At 38.7% G+C, this 16,286-nt stretch overlaps 1 protein-coding gene across 1 annotated transcript in view; it reads left to right on the top strand.

Annotated features, from left to right (window-relative positions):
- The first annotated feature begins 282 nt into the window (after window positions 1–282).
- The window catches only part of acanb (aggrecan b), a 32,147-nt gene continuing 16,143 nt past the window's right edge, over window positions 283–16,286 (top strand). The window contains exons 1-2 of the mRNA XM_057835568.1: window positions 283–336; window positions 15,907–15,985. Of these exons, the coding sequence (XP_057691551.1) occupies window positions 15,913–15,985 (73 nt within the window). The 5' untranslated portion in view covers window positions 283–336; window positions 15,907–15,912. The remainder of the gene's footprint in view (window positions 337–15,906; window positions 15,986–16,286) is intronic.

Raw genomic sequence — 16,286 nt, 5'->3', positions numbered from 1 at the left:
TCTACCAGCGCCTGTGACCGTCCAAATGGACGTTGAGCACTGTCAATGGCAGCCAGTGTGTTAAATAACATACATAGCAAGCAAGTTAATTCCGATTACATGCAATATCTTTCTGGGAAAACATACTTTGGGCTTGACCTTAACCCTCAAGCAGGCTAGCCTACATCATCGACCTCTCTACCGTCCCTCCCTCTCAAACCATCCTTCCTCCCTCCCCCTTTCCAACATCTAAATGTGCGCTAACATTTGAATAAAGCTTCTTTCTGCTCCCCTACGCAGGCAGGAGCCACAAGCCCCCGCAGCCACTGGTCAACCGGGAGCTTCGGAGCATCAACGGTACGTACCCGAGAATAACGGCAAGATGCTAGTTTTTGGACAAACATGGGATCATTTGGAAAGATTATTATGTTGTTCTTGAATAGCATGCCCGGAAGTCCTGTGTGATGTGATTCTGGAACTATTTCCACCTTATATTACAAGCCGAACAACCTCCGTGGTGATATGCCTGATCCAACTTATGAGTTTTTCATGCATGTGACTTGAGTTTGTTTGATATATTTGGTAAATATTCTATTAAAACAAGAAGCTAGCAAATCAAATGAAATACATTTAAATTAGTAAGAGTTAACAATTAGCATCTGCACCGGGTTTTAAGTTGTATCTGAACACAACGGGTTAAACATGTCATACATTCTTTATCCTCTGCAACGAATGGCAAGTATGATTTTTGAAACCATTTTTGTATTTAAACACATTGCAACATTTTTGTTGATTTTCTGTGGGGAGGGGCTTACAGCAGCTTAATTATTATTTTAATATTATATTTTCTTTTATTATTAAGTATGACATATTTTATATTTTTGTATGAAACACATTGCGACATTTTTTGTTGATTTTTTTTCCAGCGGGGTTAGAACCGAATTGTGGGATTTATAAAGACAAAAATATGTATTTTTTTAAATTATTATTTTAATTTATAGATATACTATATTTTTGTTATTATTAAGTATGATGTATTTCATATTTTTCTAGTTGCAAAACACATGTTTGTTGATTTTGTTGGGGTGTTTAGAACAGATTAATCTCATTTATTAATACAAAAATATGTATTTTTTATTATTTTAATTCATATTTATTTATTATGTTTTTTGTTATTATTACGTATGACATTCTTTATATTTTTGTAATTATAAAACACATTGCAAAATGTTTTGTTGATTTTTTTGGCGGGGTTAGAACAGATTAATCGCATTTAGAAAGACAAAAATATGTATTTTTTGATCATTATTTTAACTTATATTCATAATATATTTTTTGTTATTATTAAGTATGAAGTATTTTATATTTTTTAGTTGTAAAACACATGTTTGTTGATTTTTAGGAGGATTTTAAACAGATTAATTGCATTTACAAATAGAAAAAAATTGTATTTTTTGATTATTTTCAGTTATATTTCTATTATATTTTTTTATCATTATTAAGTATGACATATTTTATATATTTTTTTAGTTATTAAAACACATTGCAACATTTTTGGTGGGGTTAGCACAGATTAATGGCATTTCTAAAGACAAAAATATGTATTTTTCTTCTTATTATTTAAATTTTATATTATTGTTATTATTAAGTATGACATATATTTTTTTGTGAGAAAACATTATTTTTTTATTGATTTTTTTGTGGGGGAGGGCTTAGAAGACATTAATGGCATTTATAAATACAGAAATATATATTTTTATTATTTCAAAATTTGTTAAAAATGCCTCCTTTTAATGACTATTTTAAAAATATTTTCCAAAAAGTATTTATAATATATTTATAATATATTTTTTTGTACATATGTATTCATCAACAGTTTTGGATGGATTTTTTTTTTTATGTAAATCGAGGCATATAACACATTCATGATGTTTCAAATTGGAAAGCGGATTTAAGATACGAGCACAGTCAAGAAGTGAATTCAACTCATATTCCGAGACACCTCTCGTATTTTTTCGTTGTTTCTATCCCTATTTATGCTTTTTTTCTGTTTGGGTAATTGCAACGATTATCGAGTCGTTATTCCCCATCCAATCAATGCAATGAAGACGTCCAATCTATTTGACGCGGATTGAAATGGATCGGACGTCTACTGGTGATAAAGTCCTTTTAAGAGTCAATTGATTGGACGTCTATCACCGTCAATGGCTGAATGAGAGCAGTTTTTGGCAGCTCTGTCTCCTTGGAGGCGACTTCCCGTTACCATGGTGACAACTGGTCTCCCATTGTGAATTCCAATTGGCAGATTAAAATAAAAAACTACTTTTGTACCACAGATTCCTAAACGCGATCAATTGTCTTAAAATTGCAATCACAGCACAATAGTAGCATGAAACGAGAGAATCTGGAATACTTGCGAGTACTGCAATTTCAAATCTGGTACTGAAATACAACAAATACTCAATACTATTCTGTTACTACAAAAATGTCAAAAGTAATAACAACGTAAAGCCACCAAAAATCAATAGTAAGTGATCTAAAATCAACAGTAAATGACCCAGAAGTGTCTCACAATCAACTGGAAGTGATTAAATTGAACAAGAAATGACCTGAAAGCCCCCATTTCAACAGGAAGTGACCCATAAATGCCCCTAAATGAACAGGATTTACTCTGGTCACGATAAGAAAAATTTCAACTCAATTTTGATGCCCAAAAAATAAAAAATAAAATAAATTTAAAAAATACTTCAAAGATACAGTTTTTGCTACTATATGTACAATGTAGGGCTGTCAAAATTATCGCGTTAACGCGCGGTAATTAAAGTTTTTTGATTAATCACGTTAAAATATTTGACGCAATTAACGCACATGTCCCGCTCAGACAGTATTTTGCCTTTTGGTAAGTTTTACAGCAAGGCTTTTTGTGCTGTCCAACAGCGAACTCTTGTGGTCGCTTTGCGACATGGTTTATTGTTTTCTTGCCAGTTCAATATGGCTGCACGACGTCTCCGGCTGACGCCTACGTTGTAATGTTGTGCTTAAATGATCCTTGGACAAGATTTGTCTGTAAGTATGGTTGTTGTAAAGACTGTGCATATTATGTCAGTAAGCGAAATGTTAAATTTTTGTATGAGACGCTTTTTGCTTATGTTCAGTGAACCTGTATAGCGTGCTAAGCTAACGTTGTTGCTAATGCAATGCTTGTGTACTTTTTTTTTTGTAGTTTTATGACGGTCTAAAGAGGACAATGGTTTGAGGCCATTTTATTAATAAATCAGATGAAAAAGGAAGAAGTCTGATTATTAAGGCGTCGTTCACTAGCTGTCTAGCTTTGGAAAAAGTAGACGCTTTGGAGTCAGGACAGCATAGACAGATTTAAATTGCAGTAGAGTGAAATGCCCACTACAGTCTTTATGTACCGTATGTTGAATGTATATATCCATCTTGTGTCTTATCTTTCCATTCCATTTATTTTACAGAATATATATATAATTTACAGAAAAATATGGCATATTTTATAGATGGTTTGAATTGCGATTAATTACGATTAATTAATTTTTAAGCTGTAATTAACTCGATGAAAAATTTTAATCGTTTGACAGCCCTAGTACAATGTAAACCAAACTCAACAGGAGTGAATTGCTGAAATCAACAGCAGTCTATGGGACCCAGGAATTCCCCCCAAATCAACAGGAAGTGAACTAAAGTCAACAGAAAGTGATCCATAAAGGCTCAAAGATCAACAAGAAGTGACTGGATGAGGCTCCAAAATCAATCGGAAATGATCTGCAAAAACCAGGAAACGCCCCAAAATCAACCAGAATTACCATTATCACGATATGAAAATTTTCAAGCATAGACTTCACTATGAGTTGACAAGGCAGCTCCTAAAGTCGTTGCGCCATGGCTTCCCTTAGGGGGCCAGGCCAGGCAGAGCGTTGTGTTAGCTTTCACTGCGATAAACTCATACACGCCACATTATAACGCCGGATTTAGGTGGAAACAGGACGAATGTTTTAGTGCATACAAGCAGGCAGGAGTGTCTCAAAAGTGATTTGGTCGAGGATTCAAGGTAATTATATTAAATAGCGCCATGCATGCACTTTGAAACGTTGTGAAAACAAAGAAATGAATGGAAAAAATTAAAAATTACTTTAGCTTGAAATATTTATGTAAAATGAAATATAACTGCCCGTTTTTTTCTTTTAACTATGAATCTAGACTGTTTTACGTTCATAGCTATAGAAATTCCGGGATTTACACATTTATTTACAAGAGTTTTTAACTTAAAAAGTTGTTTTTTGATGGCCACCACGTTGAATTTTGTATCTATACACAATAGTGAAAGTTTTCATTCAAATAATCAGGTAAAATTTGGCTGATTGCCAGTTTTTTGGCAAGAAACTAGTCATTTAGACATCTCTGCATCCATAAAAAAATATATATATATATATATCGGCTTCTACGTGTTTCATTTTATTGTAACATTTCAATCTAAAAAGCCAAATAGCTGGCAAGTTGTGCTGAGGCAATAGTGGCATCGGCATTCAACCTAAATAAGTTGTGACTGTATACAGAAAAATGAGTAGAATTAAGATGATTCTTCATGCTTTCCTCAAGTATTCATTTTCTGATGTGAAAGTTGAGTGATTTATTAGCTGTTAAAAACGTTTAAAAACATTTATTAAGTTGCTATTTCCGGCAAAAACTTGAATGATATGTTAAATATTGCTACTGATCCTAAAATATAGGCGATTATCTCTGTATTTGGTGATTTTTATGCATTTAGTGTAAAATCTGAGAATTCTATAGCCATTTTAAGTTTTATTATACTTGTAAAAAAAATAATCTGGATTTTATTAGGGAACAACTTTGAATTTTTTGATGCCGCTTCTCATGGAGACTCATATACAGTGGGGCAAATAGGTATTTAGTCAACTACTAATCGTGCAAGTTCTCCCACTTGAAAATATTAGAGAGGCCTGTAATTGTCAACATGGGTAAAACTCAACCATGAGAAACAATGTGGAAAAAAACCCAGAAAATCACATTGGTTGATTTTTAAAGAATTTATTTGCAAATCATGGTGGAAAATAAGTATTTGGTCTATACCAAAAGTTCATCTCAATACTTTGTTATTTACTCTTTGTTGGCAATAACGGAGGCCAAACGTTTTCTGTAACTCTTCACAAGCTTTTCACACACTGTCGCTGGTATTTTGGCCCATTCCTCCATGCAGATCTCCTCTAGAGCAGTGATGTTTTGGGGCTGTCATTGGGCAACACGGACTTTCAACTCCCTCCTCACCCCGTGGCTTCAAAATGATAACAAGAACGGGGGGCAAAAATCCCAGAACCACACGGGGGGACCTCGTGAATGACCTACAGAGAGCTGGGACCACAGTAACAAAGGCTACTATCAGTAACACAATGTGCCGCCAGGAACTCAAATCCTGCACTTCCAGACGTGTCCCCCTGCTGAAGAAAGTACACATCCAGGCCCGTCTGTGGTTCGCTAGAGAGCATTTGGATGATCCAGAAGAGGACTGGGAGAACGTGTTATGGTCAGATGAAACCAAAATAGAACTTTTTGGTAGAAACACAGGTTCTCGTCTTTGGAGGAGAAAGAATACTGAATTGCATCCGAAGAACACCATACACACTGCGAAGCATGGGGGTGGAAACATCATGCTTTGGGGCTGTTTTTCTGCAAAGGGACCAGGATAACTGATCTGTGTAAAGGGAAGAATGAATGGGGCCATGTCTCGAGAGATTTTGAGTGAAAATCTCCTTCCATCAGCAAGGGCATTAAAGATGAGACGTGGCTGGGTCTTTCAGCATGACAATGATCCCAAACACACAGCCAGGGCAACAAAGAAGTGGCTTCATAAGAAGCATTCCAAGGTCCTGGAATGGCCTAGCCAGTCTCCAGGTCTCAACCCCATGGAAAATCTGCGAAGGGAGTTGAAAGTTCGTGTTGCCCAACGACAGCCCCAAAACATCACTGCTCTAGAGGGGATCTGTATGGAGAAATGGGCCAAAATACCAGCAATAGTGTGTGAAAAGCTTGTGAAGAGTTACAGAAAACGTTTGGCCTCCGTTATTGCCAACAAAGGGTACATAACAAAGTCTTGAGATGAACTTTTGGTACTGACCAAATACTTATTTTCCACCATGATTTGCAAATAAATTATTTCAAAATCAAACAATGTGATTTTCTGTTTTTTTTTCCACATTCTGTTTCTCATGGTTGAGGTTTACCCATGTTGACAATTACAGGCTTCTCTAATATTTTCACGTGGGAGAACTTGCACAATTAGTGGTTGACTAAATACTTATTTGCCCCACTGTATGCCTAAGGGAGGTGCCTGTTTTGGTTTTAGGTCTAGCAGCTTTGGTTTTGAAAATACTAGTATTTCAATTTGAATTCAAGATTCATAGTGCAAAAACACACTTGATACCATTTTTTGATACTACATCAATATATATTTTTTTTTTTATGTAATACCACCAAACTCAGTAGAAAATGATCTGTTCATGACCCCAAATCAACAGGAAGTGACCAATGATCAATATATGACCCAGAAATGCTCATAAATCAACAAGAAGTGATGCAAAATATGCAGGAACTGACCTCTAAATGCCTCAAAATGTACTAAAAGTAACCCCTCGGTACCCCAAAATCAACAGGAAGTGACCTGGTCGTGACCCAAAATCAACAGGAAGTTACCAATGATCAAGAAGTAACCCATAAATGCCTTAAAATCAATAGGAAATGATGCAAAATGTGTAGTATGTGACCTTGGAATGCCCCAAAATGTACCGAAATTGACCCGTCAGTACCCCAAATTAAGAGGAAGTGACCCTAAATCAACAGGAAGTGACCTGAAAACCCCCCAAAACGACAGGAAGTAACCCTGAAATGCCCCCAGATCAAATGGAATTGTTGTCACGATTCAAAAATTTTCAACTCGATATTGACACATGCCAAAAAATACTAACCCCGCCTACTACTCATAGTTAGCTGGGATTGGCTCCAGCTCCTCTGTGTTCCTCATGAGGATAAACCGCTCAGAAAATGAATAAAGGAAAAAAAAAAAACTTATTTCCATTTTTACATTTTTTTTTTTTAAATTAACTCTTTCAGTGCCATCCGGATACAACATTCCAGTTTCCATACTTTTGACAACCCTACGTTTTAGCATGTAACTATTTAACATTCAACCACCTGTGATGCGTTTTTTCACTGTACAAGAGTGTGTGTGTTCTCAAACAAGCCTTACAGTATACACACAGACACACACTCAGGTATATTTCCTAGCATCAGACGCACGTTGCCACACGTCCCCGCGGTGCGCATTCGCATCAATGTCCACTCTGTTCTGCCAACGGAGGGGTTTTGCCTGGCCCTTGTGTTTACCTTGGCGGGGTGGCGCCCCTCCCGAAAAGCCCTGCCCCTGTCCAGAGCGCGAACAAACCAAGGCCTCATTGCCCCGTTGCCTGGGCCGCGAACGGAACATACCGCAGTGACCGAAGAGGGGAGCGGCACCCCCGCCCCGCTCAAATGAATTAATGCACTGTGGAGAGACGCTCCATTTAGAGGCGATGATTCTTGATGAGTTGCAAGAAGGAAAGGCTTTTGTAATTGGGTTGAGGTGGCAGTTTTCTAAATTGGAGCTATCGCACACAAGAGTGTTAGTAACCCTTGATGCCTGAATTTACATTGAACAAATATACATTAAAAGCATCAGGGAAATATTTATACATTATATACAGTATATACAGTGGGGAGAACAAGTATTTGATACACAGTCAATGGGAAAACCCATTGGCAGTGTATCAAATACTTGTTCTCCCCACTGTATACAGTATATTAAAAATAATACTCAATTCCATTTTTGATAGTACAGAAAAATCTTTAACTCTTTAACCCTTTAACACACGCCGAATTTGCATGCCTTTGATGTTGCCTTTATATTTCAAATAAAAAATTGTTCACAATGGCCAAGTTGGGTCCCTTTTTTCAGGATACCTTGACCTTCATGTCCAAACTGTTGTTTTCTTCACTGACCAACTTTAATCCACATTTTGGACCCAAAAAGACAAAAAAATCCCAAAATCTTTTTTTAAAATGTGTAATGTTGAAGTCCCACTGACAACCAAACATGCTCGACCAACCGTTTTGAAGCTTGATAATATTTATTTAACTTGCTAGGATAAACATTCAATAGAAAAAAATAAGATTGAATACTTTTATGTTTGACAATTCAACACAAACAGCAGCTATGGTCATCGGCGTTTTTGGCCTTCACGCATACTATGGTCAAAACATGTTATATACAGTGCAAAATAGTGACAAAAAAAATTATATATATTATCCAACACAGAAAGGGTTTGGAGGATATCTCTTTGAGAAGTTAGGTATTGTACCCATCACCTTATCAAAGGCATATACAGTGCTGTGCAAAAGTATTCGGCCCCCTTGAATCTTGCAACCTTTCGCCACATTTCAGGCTTCAAACATAAAGATATGAAATTTAATTTTTTTGTCAAGAATCAACAACAAGTGGGACACAATCGTGAAGTGGAACAACATTTATTGGATAACTTTAACTTTTTTAACAAATAAAAAACTAAAAAGTGAGACGTGCAATATTATTCGGCCCCTTTACTTTCAGTGCAGCAAACTCACTCCAGAAGTTCAGTGAGGATCTCTGAATGATCCAATGTTGTCCTAAATGACTGATGATGATAAATAGAATCCACCTGTGTGTAATCAAGTCTCCGTATAAATGCACCTGCTCTGTGATAGTCTCAGGGTTCTGTTTAAAGTGCAGAGAGCATTATGAAAACCAAGGAACACACCAGGCAGGTCCGAGATACTGTTGTGGAGAAGTTTTAAGACGGATTTGGATGCAAAAAGATTTCCCAAGCTTTAAACATCTCAAGGAGCACTGTGCAAGCCATCATATTGAAATGGAAGGAGCATCAGACCACTGCAAATCTACCAAGACCCGGCCGTCCTTCCAAACTTTCTTCTCAAACAAGGAGAAAACTGATCAGAGATGCAGCCAAGAGGCCCATGATCACTCTGGATGAACTGCAGAGATCTACAGCTGAGGTGGGAGAGTCTGTCCATAGGACAACAATCAGTCGTACATTGCACAAATCTGGCCTTTATGGAAGAGTGGCAAGAAGAAAGCCATTTCTCAAAGATATCCATAAAAAGTCTCATTTAAAGTTTGCCATAAGCCACCTGGGAGACACACCAAACATGTGGAAGAAGGTGCTCTGGTCAGATGAAACCAAAATTGAACTTTTTGGCCACAATGCAAAACGATATGTTTGGCGTAAAAGCAACACAGCTCATCACCCTGAACACACCATCCCCACTGTCAAACATGGTGGTGGCAGCATCATGGTTTGGGCCTGCTTTTCTTCAGCAGGGACAGGGAAGATGGTTAAAATTGACGGGAAGATGGATGCAATCAAATACAGGAACATTCTGGAAGAAAACCTGTTGGTATCTGCACAAGACCTGAGACTAGGACTGAGATTTATCTTCCAACAGGACAATGATCCAAAACATAAAGCCAAATCTACAATGGAATGGTTCAAAAATAAATGCATCCAGGTGTTAGAATGGCCAAGTCAAAGTCCAGACCTGAATCCAATCGAGAATCTGTGGAAAGAGCTGAAGACTGCTGTTCACAAACACTCTCCATCCAACCTCACTGAGCTCGAGCTGTTTTACAAGGAAGAATGGGCAAGAATGTCAGTCTCTCGATGTGCAAAACTGATAGAAACATACCCCAAGCGACTTGCAGCTGTAATTGGAGCAAAAGGTGGCGCTACAAAGTATTAACGCAAGGGGGCCGAATAATATTGCATGCCCCACTTTTCAGTTTTTTATTTGTTAAAAAAGTTTAAATTATCCAATAAATTTTGTTCCACTTCACGATTGCGTCCCACTTGTTGTTGATTCTTGACAAAAAAATAAAATTTTATATCTTTATGTTTGAAGCCTGAAATGTGGCGAAAGGTTGCAAGGTTCAAGGGGGCCGAATACTTTTGCAAGGCACTGTACTTTGTTTAATGCCATTGATGGGCATTTTTGTCCCTTCTTTTGATAGCCCTGGGTGGGGCTAAGATCTATATAGCCACATAGCAAAGACCCAGAGTAATTTCTCCAGAAATTGCAGTTTCTAGTTTAAAACACTTTTTTACACCCATGCCCCGATGAGTACACCGAGCCCTGACATTTGAACTAAGACTACCCCAAAAAGCCCTTTTTCTTCCCTTCAATTGAGAGTGTTTGGGTCAAACATACGCCTGTGTATGTCCACGCAGCAGCAACGGTGTTTCACCGAGCCTCCACTTGGCAAAAACACTTTTGTAACCCACGACAGGCTTTTTTTCTACGTACAGTAAACGATCACGTAGGCTGTTTTTAAATTTCTAGTGCTGATTTGATGGGCAAAACGTTTGTTGCTTTACACAGGCGCACTCAGCACAGGCTGCTGTTACGCCATTAAGGGTGGTGAACAAGTTCACCAAGCAAAAATAGTCAGGTCTCAAAAGAAAAATGACATCATGGGTCTGAACACACAGTGTGATATTTTTCATGCTGAGACAGAAAGGCAAATATTGGTGCTACTGTTCCTGTGTACTGTATGACAGTGTTAATGGTTTACTGTACACAGACACTTTGCTGAGTCAGTGCAATGCCAAAGCCCTTGTTAAAGCACAGCGCCCTCTTGGGGTCACATTGTTTTTACCCTTGGTAAAAAAATACACTTGACAACAAAAAAAGTATTGTTGCAATGATGAAAATACATGTTTTTACATCGTTTTTGGGTTGCTGAATCAAAAACGGGTATTATTTTTCTGTAAGCTCTAGTTTTTTGGCGTTTTTTTTTTTTGTTTATTGGTAGTAGCTTTGCCAAATCAATGCCAATGACACCCATAAACGTCAATTTCAATAACGCCCACGCAGGTCAATGCCATTGACAGCTATGTACATTAAATCCATTGATATCTATTTAAAATCATGGCTATATTCAGCTGGGATAGGCTTTAAAAACCCTGTGAAGATAGCAATTCAGGATGTATTATTGGATCACTTTCCTGTTGATTTTGGACCTTTAGGGGTCATTTCCTGTTGATTTAGTGGCTTTTAGGGGTCACTTTCTATCAATATAGCGTCACTTCCTGTTTATCTGGGGCATTTTGGGGTCATTTTTTTGTTGATATAGGGTCACTTCCTGTTGACATCGGGTCACTTACTCCTGATTTGGAGGCATTTCGGAGTCAGTTCCAATTGACATAGGGTCACTTCCTGTTGATTTCGGTGCATTTCGGGTCCACTTCCTGTTGATATCGAGTCTTTCGATTTAGGGGCATTTTGGAGTCACTTCTTGTCGATATTGGGTCACTTCCGGTTGATTTGGGGGCATTTCCGGATCCCTTTTTGTTATTGGGTCCCTTCCTGTTGATATCGGGTCACTTGCTGTTGATTTGGGGGCATTTCAGAGTCACTTCTTATTGGTATAGGGTCAATTCCTGTTGATTTGGGGGAATTTCAGCTTACTGCAAACTTACTGCAGCAGACAGCCGTTACAAACGACGCCGACGTTGCTAAATACTAGCCTGCACATGCTACGTTAGTTGCAGGCAGCGTCTGATGAGTCTCATAGAGATCACATGTATGTTGAACTAGATGCAAAATGACAGACTAGGCCGCGTCTGGGCAGCGTTAGCAAACAGCCGCCATCTTAAAGCAGTAGAGCGCTAAGCGCTAATAAAGAGCGCTAAGCGCTAATGTATAAGATTAACGTTACTGTCACTACTAGCTCACGTAACGTTAACCCTGCAGAGGGCTAGGCTTCTATTAATTAAGACCACTTTCGATGCGTGGCTAACGTGTCTTACATACAGGCTTTAACATAACATAGCGTTGTGGAGTGATGAGGGTGTCAAATAAAAACTCAATAATGCTAACTATCAATTTTAGCTCAGTAGTCATTGCTGGATAAAACACCAAGTAGCAATAGTCCCTAATGTGCTCCAATACAGCCTGTATCATACATTTATTTTGAACACTGCAAAAATCCAATCAGGACTTACAGTTTAGACGAACTTAAAACTTTACTAGAACTTAAAAATGGCTTGACACAAATAGAAATTCAATTGAAAAACGTGGGAAAAAATCCTAACTTTTAAGTGATGTGTGTTATCAAGCGTAAAGGCATTTTTAGGTGTATATATATATATATATATATATATATATATATATATATATATATATAATGTATATATAGTGAATTTGTCGTTTTTTTTTTTTTTCTAGTTACATCTGAGATGCAATTGTTGGCTGTTTTCAACAATATACATCAAAAATAAAGACATTGATTGACTGAAAATGATAAAATGTCTTGTTTTCTCATGTATATCTATAATTGCTCTTCACCTAAAAATATATTTGTTTTATCCGATTACTCGATTAATCGATAGAATTTTCAGTCGATTACTCGATTACTAAAATATTCAATACCTACTTCCTTTTGATATAGGGTCACTTGTTTCAGAGAGATTTTGGGGTCACTTCCTGTTGATGTTGGGTCACTTCCTGTTGATTTGGGGGCCTGGAGTCACTTTTTAAAAATAGAGCGTTCCTGTTTATTGGGGCATTTCAGGATCACCTTTTGTTATTGGGTCATTTCCTGTTGATATCGGGTCACTTGCTGTTGATTGGGGGGGATTTCGGAGTCACTTCCTTTTGACATAGGGTCACTTCCTGTTTATTTGGGGGAATTTCCAGGCCACTTCCTGTTGATATTAAGTCACCTGATTTGGGGGCATTTTGGAGTCATTTCCTGTTGATATTGGGTCACTTCCTGTTGATTTGGGGGCATTTCGGGGTCACTTTCCGTTGATGTCGTATCACTCGATTTAGGGGCATCACTTCCTGTTGATATTGGGTCACTTCCTGTTGATATCGGGCCATTTCCTGTTGATTTGGGGGCATTTCGGAGTCACTTCCTGTTTATTGGGCCATTTTGGGATCACTTTTTGTTATTGGGTCACTTCCTGTTGAAATCGGGTCACTTGCTGTTGATTTGGGGGCATTTCGGAGTCACTTCTTATTGGTATAGGGTACTTGATTTAGGGGCATTTTGGGGTCACTTCCTGTTGATATCGAGTCTTTCGATTTAGGGGCATTTTGGAGTCACTTCCTGTCGATACTGGGTCACTTCCGGTTGATTTGCGGGCATTTCGGGGTCACTTCCTGTTTATTGGGCCATTTTGGGATCACTTTTTGTTATTGGGTCACTTCCTGTTGAAATCGGGTCACTTGCTGTTGATTTGGGGGCATTTCGGAGTCACTTCTTATTGGTATAGGGTCAATTCCTGTTGATTTGGGGGAATTTCAGGGCCACTTCCTGTTGACATCTAGTCACTCAATATAGGGGTATTTTGGAGTCACTTCCTGTTTATATTGGGCTACTTCCTGTTGATATCAAGTCACCTGATTTAGGGCCATTTTGGGGTCACTTCTTATTGATACTGGGTCACTTTCTGTTGATATCAGGCCACTTCCTGTTGATTGGGGAGCATTTCCGAGTCACTTCCTTTTGATATAGGGCCACTTGTTTCAGGGGGATTTTCGGGTCACTTCCTGTTGATGTTGGGTCACTTCCTGTTGATTTGGGGGCCTGGAGTCACTTTTTAAAAATACAGCGTTCCTGTTTATTGGGGCATTTCAGGATCACCTTTTGTTATTGGGTCATTTCCTGTTGATATCGGGTCACTTGCTGTTGATTGGGGGGAATTTCGGAGTCACTTCCTTTTGACATAGGGTCACTTCCTGTTTATTTGGGGGAATTTCCGGGCCACTTCCTGTTGATATTAAGTCACCTGATTTGGGGGCATTTTGGAGTCATTTCCTGTTGATATTGGGTCACTTCCTGTTGATTTGGGGGCATTTCGGGGTCACTTTCCGTTGATGTCGTATCACTCGATTTAGGGGCATCACTTCCTGTTGATATTGGGTCACTTCCTGTTGATATCGGGCCACTTCCTGTTGATTTGGGGGCATTTCGGAGTCACTTACTTTTAATATAGGGTACTTGATTTAGGGGCATTTTGGGGTCACTTCCTGTTGATGTCGGGCCACTTCCTGTTGATATTGGGCCACTCCCTGTTGATTTGGGGGTATTTTGGAGTCACTTCCTATTGATATGGGGTCATTTGATTTAGGGGCATTTTCGTTTCATTTCCTGTTCATATTGAGTCACTTCCTGTTGATATCGGGCCACTTCTTGTTGCCTTGGGGGCATTTCGGTGTCACTTCCTATTGATATATAGGGTCACTTGATTTAGGGGTATTTTGTGGTTACTTCCTGTTTATATTGGTCCACTTCCTGTTGATATCGGACCACTTCCTGTTTATTTGGAGGTATAATGGGGTCACTTGGTGTTGATTGAAGGGCATTTTGGAGTCACTTCGTGTTGATTTTGGGCCTCTGCGGGTCACTTCGTCTTGATTTGGGGCCTTTGGGGGTTACTTCCTCCAGATACAGCGTGACTTCCTGTTTATTTGCGGCATTTCGGGCTCAGTTTTTGTTGATATCAGGTCATTTCCTGTTGATATCGGGCCACTTCCTGTTAATTTGGGGGCATTTCAGAGTCACTTCCTATTGATATAGGGTCATTTGATTTAGGAGCATTTTCGGGTCACTTCCTGTTTATATTGAGTCACTTCCTGTTGATATCGGGCCACTTGTTGCTTTTGGGGCATTTCGGAGTCACTTCCTATTGATATAGGGTCATTTGATTTAGGGGCATTTTTGGGTCACTTCCTGTTCATATTGAGTCACTTCCTGTTGATATCGGGCCACTTCTTGTTGTTTTGGGGGCATTTTGGTGTCACTTCCTATTGATATATAGGGTCAATGATTTAAGCGTATTTTGGGGTTACTTCCTGTTGATATTGGTCCACTTGCTGTTGATATCGGGCCACTTCCTGTTGATTTGTAGGCATTTCGGAGTCATTTCCTATTGATATTGATAGGGTCACTCTATTTAGGGGCATTTTGAGGTTACTTTGTGTTTTCATGTCACTTCCTGTTGAGATCGGGCCACTTCCTGTTTATTTGGGGGCATTACGGAGTCACTTCCTGTTGATTTGGGGGCATTTTGTAATCACTTCCTGTTGATTACAGGTCACTTCCAGTTAATGGAATTGACGTATATGGCTGTCAATGGCATTGGCGTGTATGTCTACTGATGTTTGGGGTCCTTTTCACTGTTAGCGGGACCTAACAGAAACTTATTTGTGGGTTAGTGTTCAAAATGAATTGAGTTTTTTTGTGGGTTCAATAACATTAACCATGGAGTCAAAATATTCCTTCCAGTGTTTTAGTAGAATTAACCCCCCCCCCCAAAAAAAGAGCTACCATCCATAAGAAATTCCTCGCAGTACTCTTAATGTAAATGCCATACGATGACAGATTAAATGACTACTTGGACGCTCCTTGAAAGGTGAGACTAGACGTTCCCCGTCCAACATGCCCGCTGCAAATACATTCAAGCGGCATGAATCCTACTTTAGTCTGGATTCTTTTGCGGCACTTAGGACGTTTCCTGTGCCCTGGCGGCGACACAGAACCTTTCGCTGTTTAGGCCTTCCAAATGATGTCATATTTCCATTCAAACGTGCGCGTATCCTGAACGAGTTACTGAAAACGTAAAGACGCTCATTCAGTTCAACACATCGCACTTTGTCCTGACAAATTGGGAAGTTTGGAATACAGTCGTTGTGCAAAATGAAAGAGGTTTGTTATTGTAAGCTCCTGTAACATCATAAAAAGTTTGAAGATGTGCTTGAGTATGGTCAAATTTGAGGTATACAAAATGTTTTTTTCAGATAACGATGGTTTCCCTGCTTCTGCTGTGTGTGTCCTTGCCCCTTGTATGGGCGACGACGTCATTTCAACACCATGACGGTAGGTTCAGGGAACATTTATGTTTCCTTCACTTGCAATTCTATCATGTCAAATGACCAATATGGAGATCCCAACTAACAAATAGTATACTAACCATTTATAAAATCAAATAATGACTACAATGCAGGATACTTGGCTAACGTGCTTTAACTTAGCCCTAAACCAGCGGTGTCAATTCAGTTTGGTTCGCACATCACCAGTGCTTCCACTTTAAGTGAATTGTAAGTCTATCGTCAATGGAAATAATGGAGTTAATTTAAATTTGAAGTGACCTGGAAATGACCCAAAATCAATAGGAAAT

The sequence above is a fragment of the Corythoichthys intestinalis genome, chromosome 5, assembly GCF_030265065.1.
Source record: "Corythoichthys intestinalis isolate RoL2023-P3 chromosome 5, ASM3026506v1, whole genome shotgun sequence".
NCBI classification, from domain to species: Eukaryota; Metazoa; Chordata; class Actinopteri; order Syngnathiformes; family Syngnathidae; genus Corythoichthys; species Corythoichthys intestinalis.
The sequence above is the reverse complement of the archived record's forward strand: the minus strand, read 5'-3'. Positions and strand labels throughout refer to the sequence as shown.